Source organism: Ornithodoros turicata, chromosome 8 (genome assembly GCF_037126465.1).
Source record: "Ornithodoros turicata isolate Travis chromosome 8, ASM3712646v1, whole genome shotgun sequence".
NCBI classification, from domain to species: domain Eukaryota; kingdom Metazoa; phylum Arthropoda; class Arachnida; order Ixodida; family Argasidae; genus Ornithodoros; species Ornithodoros turicata.
Genome location: NC_088208.1, coordinates 39,723,541 through 39,751,004, shown reverse-complemented (window position 1 = coordinate 39,751,004; position 27,464 = coordinate 39,723,541). Strand labels below are relative to the sequence as shown.

At 48.3% G+C, this 27,464-nt stretch overlaps 2 protein-coding genes and 3 long non-coding RNA genes across 7 annotated transcripts; 2 read left to right on the top strand and 3 right to left on the bottom strand.

The window, feature by feature from the left end:
* Positions 1–765: 765 nt before the first annotated feature.
* On the bottom strand, positions 766–20,557 carry LOC135366276 (uncharacterized). Of its 3 annotated transcripts, XR_010414126.1 has the most exons (5): positions 9,980–10,067; positions 9,795–9,922; positions 9,599–9,737; positions 3,295–3,437; positions 766–1,773 (listed from the first exon to the last, which is right to left on the bottom strand). It is a non-coding gene; the product is annotated as an uncharacterized LOC135366276 (long non-coding RNA). The 3 variants fall into 3 exon arrangements; XR_010414128.1 differs by lacking the exons at positions 9,599–9,737; positions 9,795–9,922; positions 9,980–10,067 and adding an exon at positions 20,010–20,557; XR_010414127.1 differs by lacking the exons at positions 9,599–9,737; positions 9,795–9,922; positions 9,980–10,067 and adding an exon at positions 7,832–8,294.
* LOC135366277 (uncharacterized) lies at positions 2,882–3,286 on the top strand. The gene is made up of 2 exons (XR_010414129.1): positions 2,882–3,092; positions 3,156–3,286. It is a non-coding gene; the product is annotated as an uncharacterized LOC135366277 (long non-coding RNA).
* Positions 20,558–21,418: 861 nt separating the features above from the next.
* LOC135367312 (uncharacterized) lies at positions 21,419–25,356 on the bottom strand. Its single transcript, XR_010414423.1, has 4 exons — positions 24,664–25,356; positions 21,881–21,934; positions 21,638–21,713; positions 21,419–21,570 (listed from the first exon to the last, which is right to left on the bottom strand). It is a non-coding gene; the product is annotated as an uncharacterized LOC135367312 (long non-coding RNA).
* Positions 22,632–24,706, bottom strand: LOC135367310 (CXXC-type zinc finger protein 1-like). The gene has a single exon (XM_064600520.1). The coding sequence runs from the start codon at positions 24,535–24,537 to the stop codon at positions 22,702–22,704; it is 1,836 nt and encodes a 611-aa protein (XP_064456590.1). The 5' UTR covers positions 24,538–24,706; the 3' UTR covers positions 22,632–22,701.
* LOC135367311 (transmembrane protein 177-like) lies at positions 24,797–27,260 on the top strand. Its single transcript, XM_064600521.1, has 4 exons — positions 24,797–25,013; positions 25,706–25,867; positions 25,926–25,977; positions 26,435–27,260. The coding sequence occupies exons 2-4, from the start codon at positions 25,710–25,712 to the stop codon at positions 27,188–27,190; spliced, it is 966 nt and encodes a 321-aa protein (XP_064456591.1). The 5' UTR covers positions 24,797–25,013; positions 25,706–25,709; the 3' UTR covers positions 27,191–27,260.
* Positions 27,261–27,464: the final 204 nt, after the last annotated feature.

Here is a 27,464-nt window from a genome sequence, read left to right as displayed (position 1 = left end):
TCCTGGGGGAGAAACTAAGCGGCATGCAACTTACGTTTCTAAGTATCTTGCAAATCAGTTACCATTTTTATTTAAAGTAACTTAGACACCACGGTAGCAAAGTTACTGCAATGTTCACCACGGGCGAGTCTCTTCAGTTTCCAGGCATTTTTTTTTTAAACCAGGAACTGTCATCTCAGACGCTGCTATGATAGCAGAGACTAACCTCTACCACGCTATCATGGCCCTGCAAATCTAAAACACGGTAGAACTACGTACGATTGGACAGCACTGGTCCCAAAGCAATACGCGTTAAATTTGTTTCCTCAAACCGAACTGTAAATAGCTATGTCACTTTACCGTGGTACCTGCACTACAATTTTGGAAAACAAATTCAGTACGTTATGCAGACTAACTATACCAGGGACCGGAACTGAACTGACCCCGAACCGAAAACCGGAAAGACCGTTTTGTGACGAACCCTAACAGTATTTCTTTCTGCTTGTCCCGAACCGGAAAAATCATACGGTTACTGGTTCGGTTCAGAGGTGAAATCATTGTACTACTGACACTTTTTTTTACTCACCTGAAACGGTTATCTATCACCTTTCCCAACAGTGTACTGGGAGCGTAAGGTCGCTTTCATTTAGCAAAATTACGGCCCGGTTAAAACGGGACCGAAAAAAAAAATCAACGGTTCCAATCGCTGTAACTGCCTGCCAAGGACCAGCTATGACACAATCCTTCCGAGACAACACAAACACTAGATTTTTACACCTGCGTGTGTATGTCTGTGTGCGCGTGCTTTCTTTAATAGGTGTGAACAGTGTGTGCTTAAGTGAAATACCAGTAAACGCAACCACGTAAAGGGGCCGGCGAACAGATGCTTACAAAGCACCAGCAAAATAAAAGCATATAAAAAATACCAGCAAAATAAAAGCATATACAAAATACCAGCAAAATAAAAGCATATACAAAATACCAGCAAAATAAAAGCATACAAAGTACCAGCAAAACAGAAGCATACAAAGTACCAGCAAAACAGAAGCATACAAAGTACCAGGACACGCAGGCATATTACAGTCTTCTGTCTTTCCGCTGGGTGTTTGTTGCACTCATGGAGTCATTGCTAGACAGTAAGCGTTTGAGAGTTCTAGAATAGGGTACCCAAGCACTTTGGGACCCCAAACAAATTTGGGGACTCCTACAGCGCACGTTCAGAGAATTCAGTGTTTCCCGGTATAGAAGGCGTTTCGGAAATAGCGTGGGTACCCGAAATCGCCACACAAAAAACGTGAACCTCCGTCGCCTTCGCGCAATGTTGAAAGTAATGAAAAACACGCCTGCTTTCCAGCTTCAACGATATTTAGGTAAAACACGGGTACCATTTCTCCTCAAATTAAATTTCGTACACAAAAGGGGTACAGTGGTGCCACAAGATGACCCCACAAATGCCAGGTGTTTTCGTTTTGGGGGTTTTCGCCGGAGAATACCCGATTCTAAAACTCTCGCTCTGCCTTCGTTTGTGTTTGCATTACGCTTCGTTTATTGCGTACATATGCTAATGCCGCGTCCGCTACCCAAAAAAGTTCATAACATCTGTTCCTGCACTCAACGGCGACTGCCGACGTCCTGCCGATGGGCTGACGACAGGCTGACGACAGGCTGACTTCCATGGCCGACACGACGTGGATAGGACATTGGCCAGACAGTCCACGTTGTCATAAAGTTGCGGACGATGACGTTCCAATGTGACGATGCAATCAGGAAATATGCAGGAGACGCAGTAGAGCACTAGAAAACGGTGTGAAAAGCAGCGATTAATTTCATTCAATTTTAAATTTAAGTGCGGTGGATGTCTATTCGATAGAGGTTGAGGGCCATGAGAAACACCATGGGAAAAACGAGGGTGCCGCGATTGCGGCGAGATATCGCATGGTGTTTCATATCTCTCAATGTACACCTCAGCCCCAAAACCAATTAAAAGGCAGCTAATTTTAATTACTTATTTATTATTAATTTTATTTACTAATTTTAATTAAGCTAACTAATTAATTTGGCACAACGATAGAGTATCGAAATAACGATAAACGAGTGCTAGCGACAGCCAACGGGTTTTGTTCTTGAACAGCGCTCTCCCACTTCTAAATATCAGTGCATGTAAATAAGGACACTCTGCAACTGCGCTCTAAATCGCGATTTAGGACATCCCAAAATAAAATGAGCATAGTACCTCCTGTGGAACTAGTTAAGTCAGGAAAATTTCGTGCATCGCTATTTTCGTCTTCTGTAATAGGCATAACAACTTCTCTTGGAATCCCAGATGACAAATTTAGCTTAAACAAAAACAAACAGAAAGCATACGAACAAACAAAAAAGACCAATTTCAATCTCTGCAGGTCAACAAAACTTGACCTTCCAAGAACACTGAAAAACAACATGCCTGACGATAAAGGAAGTATGGTGCGAGATGCTTGCTTCGTCGATTTTTTGAGCTTGCAGAAACCGGTAGTCAACAGCCCAATTTATAAACTGCGAAGAGGTTTACAGAGAAATGGAAAAGCCACAAAGTAACCTATAAAATGCCACTGCGGACTCCAAAAAATTATTTTATTTCGTATTATAAATTAACCTCGTTCGGCCTCATTAGGCAGAAAAAGATACCATCACTGAACGCTACGCGTTTCTACGATTTTTTTTAAATATATAGTTTCGGATTCTCCAAGAAAAAGTTACGTCAGGAGTCTTTCGGCGCCGTATCATCGTTTGACATCGATATTTGACGTCCTATTTAACAACAGCACGAGCCTACCTGCTCTTCAGCTGAAGTTGGAGATCTGCCAGGAGACGTGGTGACGATACGGAAATTGACTTTCAGATAGCAATTGACAAGATGGCGTATATGCAGGCCAGCTCTATAAGCTCAACTCTATAATGTGAAAACCTCAGTCGTTGCCTTCCTTTTCCTATTTTCCCCGTGCTGTGTCACTATATGTATACATGGTGTTCTTGTCATTAGTATAACTTTGCTGGTTTGAGTAGTGTGTTCGTGTCGTCGCTCCGGACTCTTGCTTTTACATTATGGACTTCAGAGAGCAAAGTTCTCCAGAGGCGTAGGTATACCCCATGACGTCACACTCTAGAAATTAACTTTACGACATTTCCGCTTCACGCAGGAGCTGCCAGGCATGAGGGCTGAGGGAAATTGACACCTGCTAATGTACGCCTACATTTGCAAGTTTTTGCGCGTTAACTTCTATTGTGCAGAACATGCGAAAAATCGTTCAGGCGAATAAAAAGAAAAGAATAGCCAACCTCGGCTTCACCTTCCGCTGCTTTCGGACAGAGAGGTAGAGCGAACAGGACAGGTGACTCTTTTTCAATGCCCGCAAAGGCCGTGAGCACCCAGATCTGCTGCGCTTGGCACCACAGAGGGGAACTGCTATCGTGCGCAGGACCTGCAGAAAACCAGAAACAGACGAAAGTAGTAAGCACTGACCGCTGGCTGCCGACAACAAATCAAGGGGGCTTGGACACCATTAAAAGCAATACGGAGGAGGAGGAGGAGGAGGAGGAGGAGGAGTGTCGTTGGGAGGAACCCGAGAGGTCTGCCTGCCTCATTAGGCGGCATGTTTCTCGGGAAGGGAAAGGTGGTGGAGAGGAGGAGAGGAAAGGAAAAGGAAAAAGCAATACGCTATGCAAGTAACCGAGCGTTCTGCGCATATCTCCTCTCCCGGTTACTCCACTCGGGAAGTCGGGAAGTCCCGGCGCCCTGCCTCTTCCCTCTCACTGCCTCCTCTCATGCGCAGAGACGCACTTGTGCAGCGTATGAACTAGCAATTAAGGCCCCCACAGTAATTAGGACCATCCAGTGAGTCACCACACTAATTGGGGAGCATGTAACTCGTGTCCGGACCACCCTGTGTGTTGCCGGCAACCAGCGGTCATAAAAAAAGAAGTGATAATAGAGTGGAGAAGCTATTTTAAAATCAACGATGCCGTGCCGAAGAAATCTCTCTGGAATGGCCGAGTGTCCTGCGACCGCCATGTTGCTCGTCGTCGGCTGGTAGTTGCAGAGATCGACCACTGATGGCTACCTAGTTGCAAGGGATAACGCCAGATGGCGCCACCGTCCCCCTCACGACAATATGCAAGCAAGACAGAAAACGACAAAATACTAGCGGTGGGTAAAAATTACAACAAGAAGGACACTGCTGAACAAGTCTAAACATGCAACAGCATGAAGAAAAGGCTCAAGACAAGTGCTTAGGTTAAATGCAGCGCAACCGCACATCGCTACGAAACTCAACAGCTAACACAAGGTAACAACAAAATAGGTTAGCGGCAAGGAAAGTCACTGCCAAACAAGTCCAGTCATGCATACTCATCGGGAGAAAGGCCTCGCCGTTACGGCAAATGCTGAAAGTCTAAACATGTAACATTGCATACAAAATATCAGGGAAAAGGCTAAAGATGAGTGTTTAGGCCTAATCGCAGTGCAAACACTGCGTAAAGGAGAACATGTAACATGAACAAGTATAAACATGCAACAGCACGGAGAAAAGGCTTAAGACGAGCACAGATCCAGGTATCAGGGAGCTTAGGTCTAATCGCAGCGTATTCCCACATCGCTACAAAGCCCACGAGCCAACACACAAGATGATAGAGGCAACAAAATACTAGTGCCAAGGTAAGTCATTGCTAAACAAATTCAGTCATGCATACTCATCGGAGAAAAAAGCATAAGCGCTACAGCAAATGATGACTGCCGCGATGACACTCGCCTTTCCCACAGGGCGCCGGATCATCTCACTGATCCCGACGAGAACGAGAGCACAACTGTTGTGGGGTGACGATCGCGGAGTGACTGACCGCAGCATCCACTCCAAACGAGGGCCAGGTCACGACTGATGTCAAGCGCCTCTCCGCGGGCAGTATGCACGCGTGAGCGCTCGTAGCGCCCCCTGCGGCGCGGGCGGCAGACAGCAGACATCTTCTGGCACGCTGCAGCTCTGAATTTCGGTTTCGCTCTCTTATCTCCGCGCGCCCGGCTGCCACGCATGGTCCTAGCGGCAACGGGCTGCTTCTGTTTCAGTTTCGTTCTCATTTTTTTTGCAAGTCTTCATTTGAAATAGCCCTATAAAGGGAGTGTGCACTGCACTTGCATCATCACTCTGGCCAATACATGCAAATGTTCAGATACCGCGCTTTACAAACTTGTCTCCGCATTGACGCTTTTTGGGAGGAAGTGAAGAATGAACGTTTCAACAAGGAGAGTCCCCAGGACAAGCTCGTCGTCACTGTTTTTTCGCTATGTCATAGACATGGTGGGCTGTGGCGATATATGAAAGATCTGTCTGAGGGCCGCTGCAGAAGGTGGTGCGTCGGATCTGTTCCCATTACAAGAACGTCTTCATAACGGTTCCGGATGGGCTCTTGCGACTGATGAGCGGATCTGTGAGCTCGACCAACACCCAATCCAAAGAAGTCTCTGCAGATATTGTGGACCTCCTCGCTCATGCCGCTGCTCATATTAAGTACACACTGTGGAAGCAGCACCGTTGCCAACAGTCTACACTGTGAACTTTGTCACTTATTTATTGAAATACCGTTTGGTTATCGAAATGCAACACACTGAACAGCCTCAATAACTTTGCCGAGACTTTTTTCTGTCTCATGGAAACACCTTTATTAAATCTAAGCACACAAAGACATCTCTTGAGCTAGTCGATAGATGCCTGCACCCTCCCTGACTTGCCTGATCTCACAAACACAACATTACGAGAAGATCAGGCGTGCCAGAAAAGGTACAGGAAATCTTCATCCCAGTGTCGTCATTCCGCAAGTCACGGCACCAGCACGATGACGGAATGGTCAGTCTTTTTATACACCCATTCCACTACCACACTGCCACAATGACCCATGCTCTGCGACAGAGAGAGAGAGCACATCTCGACTACAGCTTTTCATTTGTATTCTCAATGATATGGGCGTGCACAAAGGCCTTGCTCTTTGTTCACCGTCACTATCCCCGACGACGTTCTCTGGGTCGCTTCCGGGTTTTCTGATGCTGCACAAAAATAGACAGAGTACTATAGTAATCTGATATGCGTCAAAACACCAGCAAAGCGTACCGTATCTGCAGCTTCCGTAAGGGAAGGAGCGTATGGCATCCACGAGATCTTGCTTGTCGTCGTAAAGGACCAAGCTATTCTTGAGTTTCGAAATGGTGCATATTGTTTGCTCTGGATGGTGCACTACTTGTGAGAGATGGTGCACTGTCCTTTCATTGGACAGAGAATCTTGGTATATTTCGTGCAATAAGTGTTTCCTCACCACATTTTTCTTAACTCCTTTCGCTCTCGTGACCTATTTGCATGTTCCAGCCAAGAGAATGCTGTACATTTTGGCTTGGATGGCTACGACTTCCTGAATAACACCACTTCCTGTCTCGCGTTTGAGTACCACATCCGATTCGCGGGCTCGTCGTTGAAAAGCGGGTGGTCCGGTGGATAGGAGGCCAGATCTAACTCGTTCTCAATTTTCATTAGCTGCTTTTGCACGTGTGACCTGTCCTGATTACACTGTCCATATCGCAATAGATCAACTGCACTGGACACTTCAAGCGAGAAAAGAGCAACTCATAAAGGAAGCTGTACACTCGGACTTTGGATATCTCTAAAATGGCAAATCCCACATAAATGGGGTGCTTGCACTTGATGAGCCATCTCGTACAAGACGCACTTGTCATTTGTGAAGATACTGACAGTCGACGGAGCTAGCTTTTCGCAGTGCGCCTTCTTTGTCGTAGGCTAGGGCATACCTCTTCATACATATCATTTTTTGTATCAATTTACCAAACATACTGTACCAGAAAGAGGAATGAAAACATGAGCAACTTTTCTGCACTGTCGTGCCCCACCTTGGGGGTTCATTGTAGTCATCTGTTTCACGTATTATGAAGGGCGATGTACTGACTCAGTTGTCGTCATCGTCGTCTGAAAGGACGACTGGACCGTTACAGAGATTCTAGCTTCGTGCTTCGATTCGACCTTTGATTCTCTCTTCCAGCTTTGGGCTCTCTTTCTACAGCCATAAGCATGGCATCGATGGGGTCGTGCTGGCGTATGAAACAGTGCAGCACTGCAGTCAAACAAAATCAATATGAGATTTTCCTCATGAACAATACTCACTTCTCCTTTCAGTTGAGGGAGAATGATGAGGAGAGAGCTTGCTCGGTGGTTGAAGGATCCCGTGTGTTTAATGACATGCGGTGACAGCGGCTACCATTCCCTGAAAAGCAATACCAGATATAGAACACACACAGAGCAGATCGAGCAGACTTACATTTTTTCCTCGAAACGCCTCGCGTCGTGGATGGATGCCCCTATACGGGCATGCGTTCAATCCTCGTAGAACCAGAGCGAAGCTTATGGTCGCCGCCGCTCTCCTCCTCACATTGCGACCTCCTCAACGTCGAAAAAAAAACAGGACTAATACCTAACAAACACTGTAGCACAGCGGAATTCAAACCCTGAAGCCTCCAAGACTGAGCGTGAGACGCTAACCAATAGACTAATCTGTGTAGGGACCTCCAACATTTTCTCTATGACGTTTGCTTATCGCAGAGTTATTGTCCAAACACGTTCAAGGACGTTAGACAGTGTGAGAGAAAAAAAAAAGTTACTATAAATGTCAGAGATATTTTCATCATCATTCTCGTCTAACCTCGACCACGCCCAGCTTGGAAGATCCTTGTAAGTAATTCCTATGACATCATCGTTAAAATGTTTGAAGAGTTTCGATACAGCCTATGACAATTTTGCGACGCGTGAAGTCTGTTTCTTCCCACCTCACATTTCGGGAGATTAGCAGGGCATGTAGCACACTTTGCACAAATAAAAGAAGAGACTGAGCCTTGCAAAGTAATGCATCTCTTATTTACACAAAGTCCTCCAGATCCGAACTATGCTACCAATACAGATTATCACGGCTAAAGTTGGACTTCGTTTTCATCACTCTGTCCACCGCTAGGACGTGGTCGAGCCTCTTCATCTTGCCCTGGCACATTTATTTATGTGCTTGCAACCATTCCAGGCAGTGGACTTGAAAGGCTGCCTCCATGGTGCCGCGAATAAATTTGCGAAGTTCACCGTTTTGTGTCTTTTCCCGCTTATGAGAGGCATTAGTCACAATGATGATGCCAGCCCAGTGCGTGCTCTCGATTTATGGAGCGTTTTCAAATAAACACTAGCAAAGAAAAGAGAGTGAAATCGAAATTAAGCAGCAGCCCATAGCCACCGAGAGCGCGTCAATGCGTGGCAGCTGGGTGTGCAGAAAAAGAGTGCAACAGAAACTCGGCGGTGCGGGGAGCGCGCGAGGGGATGACCACTGCTACCCGGCCGCGCCACAGGGGGCGCTAGGAGTGCGCTCGCTCATGCATGCGTACTGCCCGCGGAGAGGTGCTCCACGTCAGTCGTAGCCTAGCTCTTATCAGGAGCGTCTGTGCAGTCGGCCGCTCCACTGTTGTTGCCCCACATCAGTGGTGCTCTAGTTGGAAGCGGTACGATGCTCCATCACCGTGCAGGAAAAGTAAGGGCCTTAGAAACCTGAGTCCCCTCTGAACTTTCCCAGGAGGGTCAAGGCCTATCCGGAAGGCCTACCCAGCTGACACACAAGATGAAAGTTTTGAGGGATATCCTAAAAATCGCGTGTGTCATGCAAGTGATCATGAAAATACTGTAAAAAATTACCTTGCAACACGGAATTCCCGACATCCTGCCTTGAAATGCATGAACGGTAGGGGATGTTGTGTCCTGGCCCCCTCCGGAAGATTAAAAACTCTCCGCCTATAGTTGTTGTCATCTTATGTTTGCTGTTGAGTTTTGTAGCGATGTGTGGTTACACTGCAATTAAACCTTAGCTCCCACATACCTAGATCTGCGTTCGTATTAAGCCTTTTCTCCATGCTGTCGCATGTTTAGACTTGTTTAGCAGTGACCTTCTTGCATTCATACTCTATTCTCAGTTATTCAGTGTTCGCACTGCGATTAGGCGTATGCGCTCGTCTTAAGCGTTTTCCCTGATGTTTGGTGTTTGATCTCGCATATTTATACTTGTTTAGCAGTGTCTTTCTTGTAGTAAGTTTTACCCATCGCTAGAATTTTATTACTTTTTCTGTCTTCCACGAATATCGCCGGCGGGCACGGTGGCCCCATCTGGAGCAATACATTACAACTCGATAGCTACCTGCCATCGATCTCTGCAGCTACCAGCCGCCAATGGGACACATGGCAGTTGCTGGCCACTCGGCAGATCCGGTGAGACTTCTACATCGCAACATTGATTTTGAAATAAATTATTTCTCTCCACTATATTTCTATTTTTTTCCTTTCTTTATAACCGCTTGTTGCCAGCAGCACACAGGGTGGTCTGGACACGAGCTAGATGCTCCACAATTAGTGTGGTGACAACTAGATGGCCCTAATTACTGTGGGAGCCTTACTTTCTAATTAATTGCTTTTAATGGTGTCTAGACCCCTTGGCTTGTTGCGGAAGCCAGCGGTCAGCGCTTACTACAGACAAATAGACAAACAAATAATAGAGGCCACGGCTTCACCTTCTGCTGCTTTCAAACAAAGAGGTATAGAAGGAACCAGTATCATCAGCCACAAGCGACTCTTATCATCAGCACTGGCTGTGAATACCTACATCAGCTGCTCTCGGCAGTGCAGAGGTTAACTGGTATCGTGTAGGACCTGCAGGAAACGGGAAGCAGGCGAATAGCCAGAAACAAATAGAAACCACGGCTTCACCTTCTGGAGCTTTCGCAGACAGAACAGATCGAGCAGAAGCAACACTTTTCCAATATCAGCAGCAACTCCGAGCACCCACATTTGCAGCTCTCGGCACCGCAGCTAGGTAAACTGCTACCATGCAGGATCTGCAGAAAACGGGTAGCAGGCGAACAACCAGAACCACATAGAAGGCGCGGCTTCACCTTCTGGAGCTTCCGTGCAGACAGAACAGATAGTCAAACACAAGCCACACTTTTCCAATACCAGCAGCATCTCAGAGCACCTACATATGCTGCACACGGCATCACAGCTAAGTGAACTGTGCAGGGCCTGCAGAAAACGGGTAGCGGGCGAATAGCCAGAAGCAAATAGAAAAATCAGCATTAACCTCCTGGAGCTTCCGCACAGAAACAACAGATAGTCGAGCACAAGCAACACTTTTCCAGTACCAACAGCAACTCCGAGCACCTACATATGCTGCTCTCAGCAACACAGCTAGGTGAACTGTGCAGGACCTGCAGAAAATGGGTAGCGGGCGAATAGCCAGAAACAAACAGAAACCGCGGCTTCACCTTCTGCAGCTTCCGTGGAGACAGACAAGATAGTCGAGCACAAGCAACACTTTTCCAGTACCAACAGCAACTCCGAGCACCTACATATGCTGCTCTCGGCACCACAGCTCGGTGAACTGTGCAGGACCTGCAGAAAATGGGTAGCGGGCGAATAGCCAGAAACAAACAGAAACCGCGGCTTCACCTTCTGGAGCTTCCGTGCAGACAGACAAGATAGTCGAGCACAAGCAACACTTTTCCAATACCAACAGCAACTCCCAGCACCTACATATGCTGCTCTCGGCACCACAGTTACGTGAACTGTGCAGGACCTGCAGAAAACGGGTAGTGGGCGAATAGCCAGAAACAAATAGAAAGCGCGGCTTCACCTTCTGGAGCTTCCGCACAGAAACAACAGATAGTCCAGCAGAAGCAACACTTTTTCGATACCAGCAGCAACTCTCAGCACCTGCATATGCTGCTCTCGGCACCACAGCTAGGTGAACTGTGCAGGACCTGCAGAAAACGGGTAGCAGGCGAATAGCCAGAAACAAATAGTAACCGCGGCTTCACCTTCTGGAGCTTCCGCGAAGAAACAACAGATAGTCAACACTTTTCCAATACCAGCAGCAACTCCCGGCGCCTACATATGCTGCTCTCGGCACCACAGCTAGGTGAACTGTACAGGGCCTGAAGAAAACGGGTAGCAGGCGAATAGCCAGAAACAAATAGAAACCGCGGCTTCACCTTCTGGAGCTTCTGTGCAGACAGAACAGATAGTTGAGCACAAGCAACACTGTTCCAGTACCAGCAGCAACTCCGAGCACGTACATATCCTGCTCTCGGCACCACAGCTAGGTGAACTGTGCAGGACCTGCAGAAAATGGGTAGTGGGCGAATAGCCAGAAACAAATAGAAAGCGCGGCTTCAACTTCTGCAGCTTCTGTGCAGACAGAACAGATAGTCGAGCACAAGCAACACTTTTCCAGTACCAGCAGCAACTCCGAGCACCTACATATGCTGCTCTCGGCATCACAGCTAGGTGAACTGTGCAGGGCCTGCAGCAAAACGGGTAGCAGGCGAATAGCCAGAAACAAACAGAAACCGCGGCTTCACCTTCTAGAGCTTCCATGGAGACAAAACAGATAGTCGAGCACAACCAACACTTTTCCAAAACCAGTAGCAACTTCGAGCACCTACATACGCTGCTCACGGCACCACAGCTAGGTGAACTGCTAGAGTGCAGGACCTGCAGAAAACGGGTAGCAGGCGAATAGCCAGGAACAAACAGAAACCGCGGCTTCACCTTCTAGAGCTTCCGTGCAGACAGAACAGATAGTCGAGCACAACCAACACTTTTCCAAAACCAGCAGCAACTCCGGGCACTTACGTATGCTGCTCTGGGCACCACAGCTAGGTGAACTGCTAGAGTGCAGGACCTGCAGAAAACGGGTAACAGGCGAATAGCCAGGAACAAACAGAAACCGCGGCTTCACCTTCTAGAGCTTCCATGCATACAAAACAGATAGTCGAGCACAACTAACACTTTCCCAAAACCAGCAGCAACTCCGAGCACGTACGTATGCTGCTCTGGGCACCACAGCTAGGTGAACTGCTAGAGTGCAGGACCTGCAGAAAACGGGTAGCATGCGAATAGCCAGGAACAAACAGAAACCGCGGCTTCACCTTCTAGAGCTTCCATGCAGACAAAACAGATAGTCGAGCACAACCAACACTTTTCCAAAACCAGCAGCAACTCCGGGCACGTACGTATGCTGCTCTGGGCACCACAGCTAGGTAAACTGCTAGAGTGCAGGACCTGCAGAAAACGGGTAACAGGCGAATAGCCAGGAACAAACAGAAACCGCGGCTTCATCTTCTAGAGCTTCCATGCATACAAAACAGATAGTCGAGCACAACTAACACTTTTCCAAAACCAGCAGCAACTCCGAGCACGTACGTATGCTGCTCTGGGCACCACAGCTAGGTGAACTGCTAGAGTGCAGGACCTGCAGAAAACGGGTAACAGGCGAATAGCCAGGAACAAACAGAAACCGCGGCTTCACCTTCTGGAGCTTCCATGCAGACAAAACAGATAGTCGAGCACAACCAACACTTTTCCAAAACCAGCAGCAACTCCGAGCACGTACGTATGCTGCTCTGGGCTCCACAGCTAGGTGAACTGCTAGAGTGCAGGACCTGCAGAAAACGGGTAGCATGCGAATAGCCGGAAAGAAACAGAAACCGCGGATTCACCTTCTAGAGCTTCCGTGCACACAGAACAGATAGTCGAGCACAAGCAACACGTTTCCAGTACCAGCAGCAACTCCGAGCACCTACACTTGCTGCTCTCGGCACCACAGCTAGGTGAACTGTGCAGGGCCTGCAGAAAACCGGTAGCAGGCGAATCGCCAGAAACAAATAGAAACCGCGGCTTCACCTTCTGGAGGTTTCGCACAGAAACGACAGATAGTTGAGCACAAGCAACACTTTCATTACCAGCAGCAACTCCCAGCACCTACATATGCTGCTCTCGGACCCAGAGTTAGGTCAACTGTGCAGGGCCTGCAGAAAACATGTAGCAGGCGAATAGCCAGAAACAAATAGAAACCGCGGCTTCACCTTCTGGAGCTTCCGCACAGAAACAACAGATAGTCGAGCAGAAGCAACACTTTTTCAATACCAGCAGCAACTCCCAGCACCTACATATGCTGCTTTCGGCATCACAGCTAGGTAAACTGTGCAGAACCTGCAGGAAACGGGGAGCGGGCGAATAGCCAGAAACAAACAGAAACCGCGGCTTCACCTTCTGGAGCTTCGGTGCAGACAGACAAGATAGTCGAGCAGAAGCAACACTATTTCAATACCAGCAGCAACTCCCAGCACCTACATATGCTGCTCTTGGCACCACAGCTAGGTGAACCGTGCAGGGCCTGCAGCAAACGGGTAGCATGCGAATAGCCAGAAACAAATAGAAACCGCGGCCTCACCTTCTGGCGCTTCCGCGAAGAAACAACAGATAGTCGAGCACAAGCTACACTTTTCCAATACCAGCAGCAACTACGAGCATCTACACATGCTGCTCCCGGCACCACAGCTAGGTGAACTGCGCAGGGCCTGCAGAAAACGGGTAGCATGCGAATAGCCAGAAACAAACAGAAACCGCGGCTTCACCCTCTGGAGCTTCCGCGCAGAAACAACAGATAGTCGAGCACAAGCTACACTTTTCCAATACCATCAGTAACTCCCAACACCTACATATGCTGCTCTTGGCACCACAGCTAGGTGAACTGTACAGGGCCTGCAGAAAACGGGTAGCAGGCGAATAGCCAGAAACAAATAAAAACCGCAGCTTCACCTTCTGGAGCTTCTGTGCAGACAGAACAGATAGTCAAGCACAAGCAACACTGTTCCAGTACCAGCAGCAACTCCGAGCACGTACATATGCTGCTCTCGGCTCCACAGCTAGGTGAACTGCTACAGTGCAGGACCTGCAGAAAACGGGTAGCAGGCGAATAGCCAGAAACAAACAGAAACCGCGGCTTCACCTTCTAGAGCTTCCGTGCAGACAGAACAGATAGTCGAGCACAACCAACACTTTTCCAAAACCAGCAGCAACTTCGAGCACCTACATATGCTGCTCTGGGCACGACAACAAGGTGAACTGCTAGAGTGCAGGACCTGCAGAAAACGGGTAGCAGGCGAATAGCCAGAAACAAACAGAAACCGCGGCTTCACCTTCTAGAGCTTCCGTGCAGACAGAACAGATAGTCGAGCACAAGCAACACTGTTCCAGTACCAGCAGCAACTCCGAGCACGTACATATGCTGCTCTCGGCTCCACAGCTAGGTGAACTGCTACAGTGCAGGACCTGCAGAAAACGGGTAGCAGGCGAATAGCCAGAAACAAACAGAAACCGCGGCTTCACCTTCTAGAGCTTCCGTGCAGACAGAACAGATAGTCGAGCACAACCAACACTTTTCCAAAACCAGCAGCAACTTCGAGCACCTACATATGCTGCTCTGGGCACCACAACAAGGTGAACTGCTAGAGTGCAGGACCTGCAGAAAACGGGTAGCAGGCGAATAGCCAGAAACAAACAGAAACCGCGGCTTCACCTTCTAGAGCTTCCGTGCAGACAGAACAGATAGTCGAGCACAACCAACACTTTTCCAAAACCAGCAGCAACTTCGAGCACCTACATATGCTGCTCTCGGCACCACAGCTAGGTGAACTGCTACAGTGCAGAACCTGCAGAAAACGGGTAGCAGGCGAATAGCCAGAAACAAACAGAAACCGCGGCTTCACCTTCTAGAGCTTCCGTGCAGACAGAACAGATAGTCGAGCACAACCAACACTTTTCCAAAACCAGCAGCAACTTCGAGCACCTACATATGCTGCTCTCGGCACCACAGCTAGGTGAACTGCTAGAGTGCAGGACCTGCAGAAAACGGGTAGCATGCGAATAGCCGGAAACAAACAGAAACCGCGGCTTCACCTTCTAGAGCTACCGTGCAGACAGAACAGATAGTCGAGCACAACCCACACTTTTCAAAAACCAGCAGCAACGACGAGCACCTACATATGCTGCTCTCGGCACCACAGCTAGGTGAACTGCTAAAGTGCAGGACCTGCAGAAAACGGGTAGCAGGCGAATAGCCAGAAACAAACAGAAACCGCGGCTTCACCTTCTAGAGCTTCCGTGCAGACAGAACAGATAGTCGAGCACAACCAACACTTTTCCAAAAGCAGCGGCAACTGCGAGCACGTACATGCTGCTCTGGGCACCACAGCTAGGTGAACTGCTACAGTGCAGGACCTGCAGAAAACGGGTAGCATGCGAATAGCCGGAAAGAAACAGAAACCGCGGCTTCACCTTCTAGAGCTTCTTTGCAGACAGAACAGATAGTGGAGCACAACCAACAATTTTCCAAAACCAGCAGCAACTTCGAGCACCTACATATGCTGGCTCTGGGCACCACAGCTAGGTGAACTGCTACAGTGCAGGACCTGCAGAAAACTGGTAGCATGCGAATAGCCGGAAACAAACAGAAACCGCGGCTTCACCTTCTAAAGCTTCCGTGCAGACATAACAGATAGTCGAGCACAACCAACACTTTTCCAAAACCAGCAGCCACTTCGAGCACCTACATATGCTGCTCTGGGCACCACAGCTAGGTGAACTGCTAGAGTGCAGGATCTGCAGAAAACGCGTAGCTGGCAAATATCCAGAAACAAACAGGAACCGCGGCTTCAACTTCTAGAGCTACCGTGCAGACAGAACAAATAGTCGAGCACAACCAACACTTTTCCAAAACCAGCAGCACCTCCGAGCACCTACACATGCTGCTCTGGGCACCACAGCTAGGTGAACTGCTAGAGTGGAGGACCTGCAGAAAACGGGTAGCAGCCGAATAGCCAGAAACAAACAGAAACCGCGGCTTCACCTTCTAGAGCTTTCGTGCTGACAGAACAGATAGTCGAGCACAACCAACACTTTTCCAAGACCAGCAGCAACTTCGAGCACCTACATCTGCTGCTCTCGGCACCACAGCTAGGTGAACTGCTACAGTGCAGGACCTGCAGAAAACGGGTAGCAGGCGACTAGCCAGAAACAAATAGAAAGTGCAGCTTCACCTTCTGGTGCCTTCATGCAGAAAGAATAGGTAAAGCACAAGCGACACTCAGAGTACGAGCAGCAGCTCCGAGCTCCTGCACGTGTTTCTCTCGGGACCATGGAGGTGAAGTCCTACCGTGCAGGGCCTGCAGAAAACGGGATTCGGGAAGCAGGTGAATAGCTAGAAACAAAGAACTGAAGCCGCGTCTTCACCTTCTGGTGCTTCCAGGCAGTCAGAACAGCTAGTCAAGCATAAACGGTACTCCTCCGATACGGACAGCACCTTCGAGAACGTACATGTGCTTCTATTGGCACCACTGAGGTGCACTGCAAAAAAACGGGAAGCAAATGAATAGGCAGAGTAAGAATAAAGACCGCCGATTCACCATCTGGTGTTTCCGTATAGTGATAATAGATAGTCAAGCACAAGCGACATTCTTTCAATACCAGCAGCAACTGCGAGCACCGACGTCTGGTACCTTCAGTACCACAGACGTGCACCGTTATAAGCAGAAAACGGACGGTGTCACCAGGTCTGTCTTCCCCCTAGATGGCCGTGTTCAGGAACCACGACAACTTGAGGGCGATCTCTCTCATCTAGGAGAAGAACGAATATTGCACAGCTGAGAGGAGACCGTCGTTCCATTCTTCGACATCTAGCGGCACCACTGGCTTCCCGCCAATGGACAAGTGACATTTTCCTCCCAATCTATGCTTGCAAGAGTTGATCCGACGCTGCTTCCCGGATGCCGCGAAACACCTTTCGACAACACGCTGCACTAATTTATCGTATGCGACTCGATGTGACTTTTACAGCTCAGTGACGTTACCGCTTACAACAAGTTGACTCTCCAAGATGCCAGCACTGCGGTGATCTGGAAGCCCTAGAGCATTCTTGTCCATTACCCGCACTACCAACCTTCCCGAACAACACCTCAGTGTCTGTAAATCAGCTGGACGCTCGCCCCCCCCCTCCCCCAGTATGTCAAAATCCCCTGGTCCATGCCAAATTCAGCCCATCAACGACCTGCCCTAAAAGCACCCCTAAACTTTTTGCACGCGGTAGGTAGGACTTCAGTCCTAAGTGTGAGGAAACCAATCTCTAAGTTGCGCCACATTACCGCGAGCGATGGGGTAGTGTCTCACCTCTGACGATGAAACTCTCCAATCATTATCATTTAATAAAGTTTATTTATTTATTTATTTTCAGGAAGCAGGCGAATCGCCACAACCAAAGAATAGAAATTGCGGCTTCACATGCTGGTGCTTCCAGACAGAATAGGTAGAGGGAAAGCAGGCACAAGCGACACTCCTTCAATACTAGCAGCGCAGTGAGCACCAACATCTGCTGGACTGCCATCGTGCAGGTCCTTTAGAAAAAGGGGAGCAGGACTATAACCACGAGCAGAGATCAGAAATCGCGACTTCACCTTGTGCTGGTTCGCGCGAAAAGTGCCCTTTATCTACAGAAACCCTCTACTCCTGCAACGATCGTGTCATTGGACAAGAGAATTCGACGTCACTTCGTGACACTCGCAGTCCCGACAGGAGGGCGATGACGTGACTCGTGTAGTAGTTCTGGAAGCGTCGTTACAGTAGCAGACAAATTTTCGGTGACCAATAAAAGTTTAGGGCTACTCGCCATGCTTACCTGATGCGGCGCAAGTTTGCTGACGTCACGAGAAACGATTTTTCGTGCTTAACTTTCAGAGTTACCATGCTGCACAATCAGGGTCGGCGTCCACTTTTCGACAAGTGGGAAATTTGCGCTCCACCGTTGATTTTCTTAAAGCGACTACTTCCTGCTTGAAAGGCGTCTCTTGGCCATTCCCCATTCATCCGCCATCAACTCCCCATTCATCACCCCCCAATAAAGTTATTCTTGGAGCCCCTTCAGGAAGTTTCGGGGGGGGGGGGGAGCTGCGGACATTGCGCCACTTGGGTTGTCATAATAGGACAACAAGTCAACGACAGCCGTATCGTTTTCATCAAAGTGAGACAGCAATGGTACAGCGGCAACGTGGAATAGCTTTCATAACAAGGATGCAATGACAGAAACATTGTCGGACACGACTTGGAACAAGTTCACATGATTATCCGTGTAGTGCGACGTCATTTTTCACGAATAAGAGGTACACACCAGGACATGTGGTGCCATGGACATGCGGTAATTGAGTAGCGGCTTTTTTATGTTGATCTCAAAAGAAATGTCTCTGAATTTCACAGACGTTGTCCAGCCTAGTCATGACGTCCGAGTTTATTTCTGGGAGGTTAAAATAAAACCACCTTTGTTTTGTTGAACCTTGCCATGTGTGATCTCAGATCTTCGAAGAATTCGGTGGCAGAGTTTGAGTTCGGTGTGTGTGTGGGGGGGGGGGGAGGTAATAGCCCAAATATATAGGCTGTACATCTCATCATTAATTCTCGTTTTACAATCAACAATTTCTCTCTTGGTATCTTCATATATTAGTGGAATTACCTTCGAATTCGTTCATGCGCTTTGTAACCACGTTCTGGTAACAAAACGAACACGTGGTGAGTGCCAGATTAGATATGTCTCAAATCACATTTATTCACTACACCTCTCGCATTTGTATTTTCAAATTTGAACACGAAGCGTTTTGGGACTACCGCAGGAGTTGGCCACTGTAACCAAAACTGCGGACCCGCTTGTTCAACTGCGCAGTCTACCACATACTGCACATTAGCCAGCTTTAGTACATTGGAAAGTGTTCACGATAACAGTTCCGAAAACACGATAAGCCAATCGCCCTATTTCTGTGAAGCGAGTGACATCACATTGCTAAGCTTGGATTTGATAACTTCCTTTATCGCATCATTTTTTTGTAGTTCTTCCGATGTACTACAACTCGCTATGTCGATAAACTTATCTTATCGAACCATTGCACTGTCTCAACTTTCTTGATTCTTCTGCTGCAATGCTGGCGAATTCCACTGGTCGTTGTAGTGCAGGAATTCTTAAAACTGGCTTAAACGTGCATATTACATTGGCCACTGCAGTGCAACGTGTACAGTGTTTCATTGGTCATTCTGTCCGTATCTGTGCTAAACCCATACCGGCACGGGTGGTACCAGCTCGCGTGCCTCAGTGGTTAGCGTGCTGGCCATGTCACGTCGAGACTGGGAGGTACCCGGGTTCGAATCCCGGTGCCGTCTGTGCTGTCTGGGGTTTTTCTAGGGTTTTCCTCAGATGCTTTCAGACATATGTCGGCACAGTTCACCAGGGCGTCAGTGGTGACGTTGCCAACGGCGTACCCTTTCATCACCACCGGTGGTGCACGAAAATGACGAGTGGAATTTGACACAAGATTGTACAGAGAGAAATCCTCGCTAATGGCCAGGATCCCTCAGTTTAATTACAGCCTTAAGGTAGTCGAAAGTCCTTTGGTAGTCCAAAAGCAGAATGACTGAGGGACGTTCATTTCCTGATTTCCTGGCTATGCGATAACACCCTTAATTTACAGTCCATTCTTTCCCCTAGAGCAATTGTTATAAGTACGATTCCTTGAAGCATTTAGGTCTACAAGACCATCACTAAAAAATTCCGCCTTCTTCGACTCTTCTATAGATCAATGGCTTTGTCAACAGCTCCTCATTTGCTTTGGTTTTATCGAAAATTTAGCTTCCAGGGAAACCTTTAGAAATTCACGGTCAAGGTGTGTTATAGTTCGGCACCCAGACCCGAATCACGCTCTTCAATGATTCTTGATTATTTTTAATTTGACAAAGAATCACTCAACCCATTTATTGCAAGTTCGCTTTTCTCTTGCTTTTACCGCCTTTAGTGACAATAAGTACACGTAACAAGGCGCAATTTGTTGCGTTCCTAGTCGATTGAGATATTCTGAAATAGCTTTCCGCGGCATTTAGGAGAGAACATTATTTTGCTAATTCCTGAACCGTGGGTTCATTTCCACATCCCCCACACAGGAGTAACAAGTTCGTCCACGCATTTTCGGTGCATTTCCTCAACGCTCTTGGATTCGCCACGAGCAGCAAAAATCGGTCGTCACATCCATAAGAAAATGCAATGTATTTGCTTACCTGAACAACAAGGAAGAAACTAGCGTCAGGTGTTGTAATATACCCGCTGAGGAAGTCTGTCGAAGATTCCCGCTTAATAAATCTTGCTGGCGTGGCGATATTGGTTGGATCACTTTGCTTTGTGAAGCCCTACTTCCTCATGTGCTGCAGACGTAAATGATGGCTTAGCTGGCTTCTTCATTTCGACGCGTTATCTCAAGGTCGGGGAGAGCAGACGCGATATGTCTGCCACACAAGCTGTATACACCAGTCATGGAGGTACTATGTGGTCGGGCAGCAGCTGAACAACAAATAAAATTGTGCTAGGCATCGTAGTTCTCCCGCTGCTGCGTCCACGCTGCGTGAAGTCCACGGAAGAATTCTGTCGACGATTGCTTGTTTTGAAATCTTGCTGGCGTAGCCGTACTGGTTGCATCAGTTTGGTTCAGGAAGCTGCTCGTCGTGTCACAGTACAGAAAATCGTGTAAATGATGCCTTAGCTGGCGCTTTCTTCATTTCGACGCGTGCTATTTTAATGTCAGGGAGTCTAAAACGCGTGGTTTGCCATGTTGGTGTAGTACAACTGTAACGGAGATACCATGTGGCCAGCAGTTGAACTGTAGCTCACCATAGTTGAACAAAGAAGAAACTAGTGTTAGGCATCGTAATTTTCACGCTGCTGCCGCGAAGCTCACTTCAGAATTTTGGCGCCACCGATAACACAAACCCGTTAAAACTTTCCAACATTACCGCCCTCACTTGCCGAGTGTTCTCTTCTGTCGTAGCGCAGCGTAGATAGCGCTCGTCAGAACCGCTTATGGCGGCCGTCCTACCCGTCACTTCCACAAGTTTCGGTTTCGCAAAGATAACATCACTCGTGCTGCGTGTAGGTCTTCTAGTAGCGGTGCAAGTGCGTTCTCGGTCTGTGTCACCGCTCTGCGTTGCAGGATGAGCAACAGTCCTGGTTTGGGGCCGGATAGCTATAATTTTATGTAATTTCCATGTCTCGTAGACAACTAATACTTTTTTTTCTTCTTATTTTGCAACACGAGAGAAAAAAATCTTATTGTTATACAATTGCACTCACGCACACGTGTGCGAACGAATATTTTTTTTTACATTAGTAATGTAGCATATACATCCTTAACAAAATGAAATTAGGAAGTAATATATCTGCAAGTCGGTCAGTACCACTGCAGAAATGCAGTGTAAGCAGGACCGGTGGCTACCTTTCGTCTCCGGGAGACAAGTGGGGTATTTGGGGCCTATGCGAACGCGGGACCTAAGGCGGTCGCCTTACTCGCCCCCCCCCCCCACCCCCCTTTATCGCCGGCCCTGCACAGCCCTGTTGAAGGAAATATGTTCCATGCTGTGCAGTTCCCGAGCTTTCGAAGGCACAAACGTAATTCACAACTCCACACAATTCCATAGTTATTTCAAGGCTGCCTTGTTTGGCAGTTCTATTTTCCAAACAATACAAAGCTATTCCTTGAATATTGGGCCTCCCTAGTCATAGGCAAAACCCAACATCAGGTAGCCTTCTCTGCTTTCAGCTGCGAGTCTCGCAGAGATTCCAGTTCTTCTGCAAAGATATCGAAAATCAGATTAATGACATCAGCTCCTCCTAGAAGAAACAACACAAACTCAACTTTTCACATCAGATTTCACATCCGGTAGCCTGGCAGTGAAGAAAATGTTGCTGTTTGGCTGCTTCTTGAAGACATGCTGTAAAATAAGTCGTGTTGTATCAGGGGGTTCCATGGGGTAGAGGGAGCAAAAGGGACGAAGCAACAAAAGGTGGTCATGATGTCCACGGTGCTGCTACGGCAGAACCCCATGCACGGGGAAAACATTGCTGGTGAGAAGGGGCCTGCACAGCAGTGACTACTTACTGCTCCCTGTTTAAGTGTGTTCAGCTCGTGTTCCAGCACCTGAAGCTCGTGAATCTGCAAGGGGAAAGTTTCGAGTGTGTATCGCCATTGGTAACCATAAGACGTCTCAAGGATGCATAACTGCAGAGGTCCTTGTATTGATACTGATGTCTGAAGGACTGCATACTGTTCACAAATCAACCTTCCTCACTCCCCACTCACGTAGCATTGCAAGTTTGTAGTTACACACCCCAAACACTCTCAGTGGAGTCAACGTCAGTGCTCTCCGGATAAATATTGTACCATATGTTTGACATGTGACTCGCATGTTAATGTTAGGGAACATAGCAACTCATAAAAATCACAAAAGGAGACGGATATAAAAGCATTTGTTGCGCAGTCCCTTAATCACATTCAATGTCCTTGTCTAAGTCTGACAACAGCAGTGGCCCACTTTCAAGCGGTCACCACAGCCCACCATTTGTTGCAGTGGCAACAGTCCCAAACATTAGGGCTGTCGCAATGCTAATGAGTGATGGGGAAAGCCAATGCTGTCTGGGCTAAACAAGGCCCGATTTGTTACTGAAACATGATGTAATTCTTAGGAGATGCTTCAGCGACATGCGTGCTCCTTTCAGCAGCCATAGCTATGGAAGCAAACTGTTTACTCTTCTTTTTTTCGGCAACAATGGCCATACCACTTCTTCATGTCATGTCAGTTTCAAGCCGTCACCTTCAGGTAAGCCGAGACTAAGCACACTAAAAAAACAGGTGCCATAAAACTGTGTATTATAAACATGTTTAGTGCACCGCAAAGACCAGTACAGAATATCGCGCCCCTCTCATCCCGATGCCTGAATTGGAGGCGGGGGCATGTCGTACATGCTGTTGTGCGAAATAGTCTGGTGCAACATCAGCCCCAACACGCCCCCCCTGTTCGTCATGGCCATGCACATGTTCCTCTCCTGTTCGTACAGCTCGTCCAGCCTCAACCACTGCCTCACTATCTCCATGTCCGTCTCCGCACGGCGGAACTTGTCCCAGCAGTAGTGCTTGGCACACAGCTTCTTGCGGACGTTGCAGAACTCCCCCGTGTGGCGGAACACGTCGGCGACGAGAGGAAACCCGCACACCTCGTCGTCTGCCACCTTGGGCTCCTTCGAGTGTTCGGGACACAGAATGCGGAGGCGCTTGCAGTAGGTCTTCTGGTGGGGGTTGTAGAAGTCGCAGAAGACGTTGTCACCCTCGATGCGCGTCTTGTAGATGGAGCCGTAGGACGCCTGGCTCTCGTACTTGTTGAAGCACTTCTCCATGTGCCGCATGGCGGCCCTGGCGCTCACTTCGTGGCCGCACGTAACGCAGTACGTGCTCAATTCGCTCTCTTCGTAGTCGTCGGCAGTCTCGTCGTCGTCCACGAGCGGAGTCCGTTTCGCGCGCTCGATCACCTTCTCGAGTTGAGCCCTCTTCTCTTCCAGCTGCTGCAGGGTGCTGCGAGCGTCCTGCTGCTGCTTGCGGATCTGCTCCAGCTGACGACGGTTGGCCTCGTCCGCGTGGCACGGGCCGGACTGCCACTGCTGGATGCGGTGCGGAAGTATCTCATAGATGCGGTTTGTTGCGAGCTTCAGACCGCACTCGTCGCTGCAGTACTTGGAGCCGGACCTCGCCGCGCTCGTGCAGCCGGGACCGTAGCACTGGCGGAGGGCGTCCTCTTCCTTACGGCTCTTTTCCTTCTCGCTCCTGTGTTCCCGTTTGTGCTCTTCCTTGCGGGACCTTCGAGACTGGGACGCCTGACGCCTACTTTCGCTCTTACTGGGGCTCCGCTTGTGACGAGGCTTCTTGGCGGGCCTCCTCACCAGCTCCGGCTCGTAGTCGTCGTCCGCGTAGTCGTTGCCGTGGTCGGAATTATCGTTGATGACGTCCAGCTCCGGGTCGTAGTCGTCGTCGAACATGTAAGACCTGGATTTCTTTGGAGACGACATCGGTTTTTTCCCCAGGATGAGACCAAAGTTAAGGCACTGCCTCTTCCTGCATTTCTGGCGGATTTTGTTGGGTCCTCCGAACTTGCGCATGTCCTTGCAGAAATCACATCGCCCACAGTCTTCGGTGAGGTAGCAGGCAGTGCACTCGCCGCACTGCCGCGTCGACTTCTTCTTGCTCTTTCTCGATTTGTGCGACGACTTATCCTTGTCCTTGTGCCGCGTGGGCGAGTAGGACTCGTCGCGCTTCCTACTTTTGCTTTTGTGTTCGTCGTGGGAGTGGCTTCTCTCTTTCTTTTCCTTAAACTTTATTTCTAACGTCGGGTCACGATCGCGACATATGAGGCAAAAGAACTTGACGATATTCTTGGCGTACGTTTCCGTAATACTGATGCAGTCTCCGTGGTACCACTCATTACAGTTGTCGCAGCCGATCATGAATCTACTCGTGTCGCTCGTGCGACAAATGCAGTATACCATTTCGTCCTCAGAATTGTGAGCGGTACCCGTGTCTTCTTCGCACGTATCCGTTTCGCTGTCAGATCGTGGTTTACTGGCACTCGTATCGGACTTGACGGGAGGAGCTTTGCAGTAACTGTGCATATCTTGTCCAAAATGTGCGGGGCTCTCAACTTCAGTATCCATGTTTTCTGTACCGTCGCTACTAACCTGGTACAGAGTTTCCGTTACAACTGATGCCATAGCGCGTTTAATGAACGCCTATGATGCACCTTATAATATTCAACCACTCCCTCGTATATAACTGTGCGTAATGAAACACAGTAAAATGACAAAACAACTTAACTTAGAGCGGAATTAAATGCTTACACGTCGCTCTTGCGTTTCCTTGGCGTCCGTTGTCGCCATCTTATTTTAATCAGAATTTTTGGATTGGATTGGATTGTTCCATCGGCACTACTGGCTACTACTGGCTATCCTCTCTTTGCTCTCTTCCTGCTTCCATGCTTCCGGGCCGGTTGTGTTTAGAAGCGTGGTTTAGAAGGTTTGGACAGCGCTGGTTTGGAATATAATAGTTCGGATCGCAACTCCGATATTTAAGGATAATATTTTAGAAGGATTTTTCGAATCTGTGAAATCGGCTTCCGCGACTTGCCGGACGACACAGTTCTTGGGCCAAGAAGCACTGATGAAGGGCACAGTTTAGCTGGAAATTATAGGTGGGAGAAAAATGTTGAAACCTAATTATTTTGTACGTATTGCACACATGCAAGTTAGATGCCTAAGATGCAGGACACAGGTTTGTGCAGGAGGAGGATATGGAAGGGGAAGGATAAATACTGTACACCTTATCAAACGCCTCGAAATGCGATCCCGAAGAAACCTCGGGAGCTGCCGGTATATTCCTGTTCGAAATATCGGCTTTAGCGATCCTTTAAAATCGCTAAAAAGACACCTAGTGCAAGGGTTACAACATATAAACGACATGGACACTGAACGCATAAATTCAGCATAAAATGTTCAGCTCAAATATCCTGCCCCACGTCCCTCCTGGGGTCCTCATCCAGGTATCACAAAAGCGTGAAAAACTCCACGAAACAGAATAGTGACGATTTGGAGCATCGCCCCTGGCGTTGAAACTCCGCATTCTTCATCTTAAAAAGAAAATTGCTTAGACAATCAGATCGCTTTTCATTGTCGTCTGCTAAGCCACGGCTGTGCAGGAAGTTTGAGTCCTCCTCTTGATGCAAAATTATGCACTTTTGATGTATGTAAGAACTACTCATGGCATGGGATGGCATGCAGAGGAACTTCAACTTAGCTTAGTAGTGACTTACCTTTTCTGCATCGTTCAGATCTAGGTGCCCGTACTTACATTGTCTTAGCGGCTGCTATACTTGAATTTTCACAGAACCATGACCAGTTCTCGTCTGGGAGCCTTCTTTCTCACACCGCAGGGACAGCAAGTGTCGGGTGGTGTGGCATGTTTCGCTAGTATTGCCGGCTTTGCCGCCTATTATGTTCCGAATACGTTTTGTCTGGATAAATATCGGCAGATAGTGCAGCACTATAGGTAAGTTGATCCCTACATTATTTACAATATGGCTCATTTAAATCATTTTGTTTTCGAGGTACGGGATGCCAATGGAGCTCAGCGAAGAAGTTCAAACAAGAGCCAATGAGGTAACGTTTACTATTCTGGAAACAAGTCTCGTTATAACGTGCAATAATTACCGGATCATTGTGTGTGGGCTCTCCCTCTGCAATGTTTTTATTGACAAAATTTAAAAAAAACTAAATACAATAGATGGAAAGGGTGTGGCCAATTTGGTTGTAAGGTACTGGGTTGTACAGATTATATCTGCAATGAAATGGTTATGTAATTGCCGATTTACGTTGTTGGAGAACACCGTAATGAGATTTACCGTCCAGGAGCTTCAAGACACCTCCTTTCACGGCATGTTAATAACATGAAGTGCAAATTAGACAAAATAGTCTCCGTTATGCCAGGTCAAGTGTTTTAGTGCCGAGATGCAAAAACAATCTGCAGTTGCCGACATCCTGTGTATTGTAAAATTTTTGCAGCTCCCGTCGACGGAGGGTACGGTTGTTTAGTACAGATGGATACCTACCGTTACAGGTCCTAACAGAGAGTACTGTAAAGCAGAGCCGAAAGGCCCTCATCAGATTCTTCACCGTAGCCAAGCTGGACACCTTCATTGCTGGCAGCACCTCATCCAGATACGGCGCCCTCATTGGCATACCCCCAAACTTTAGCTACACGGCGCCAAATCAGGTTGAAACACAACTAATGGCTGTTGCGAACACTGAGGAACCGAAGTGGTCCGCGAAAGAGGGTCAACAACTCAAGGAAGCGCTCGTTCTGAGCGACAGAGCGCAAAAGTTTGCAATAGCGCGCGAACTGTACTGGGCCAACACTTACTACGTGGAAGTGCGCGCGTTTGCGCTCTCCATCAACATACTCAACGCCTACATCCTCGGCCGTCTCCTCAACACGAGACTCAACCTCTACCACAGGGTGCCGAGAAGGATACGAATAATGCTGTATGGAGTCCTTGCCGCGTTTGGAGGGACGATGTTTCTCTTCATAAAGGACGCGAGCACGCAGTATTGGGAACGAGACGCAGACGACAGTGCGGCCAGGATGGGGTCGGACTACCTGCTGGGCGGGATTGAGTACTACGAGAAGATGCTCCGGCGGAATAGGTGTCTCAGGGAGTTGATGGGTGGAGCCGGAGCGAGCGCGTATACCAGTAAAGGCAACGAGGAGAGTTTCGTGCGAATGGCGCATCTGCCCTTGACGCACAGGTTGGATAGGCTGAGGAAGATGCTGGAAGAACAGCAGGTAGCCCTTCCTGTGGGTGAGGGCAGGTGATAATTTTATAGTGATTTAGTTGTACACCGGAATTTAGGGACAGTGAAAATAAAGCAGGAGTTTGAATTTACGCTTGTTCTTGTGCTGTTGACTGCGTCCTGGCGCATTGAATGTTTTAAAAATTCTGCGTTAGCTCCGCGAAGCAACTATGGCCAACAGGAAGAAGTTGGGGACAAGGCGGGGGGCTTAGTAGGTGTCCTGGGCCGACTTCAGGGGGAACTGTGCCGGTATTCTTCTGGAAAGTCTGTCAGACAGACATCACAGCCAGTGCCAG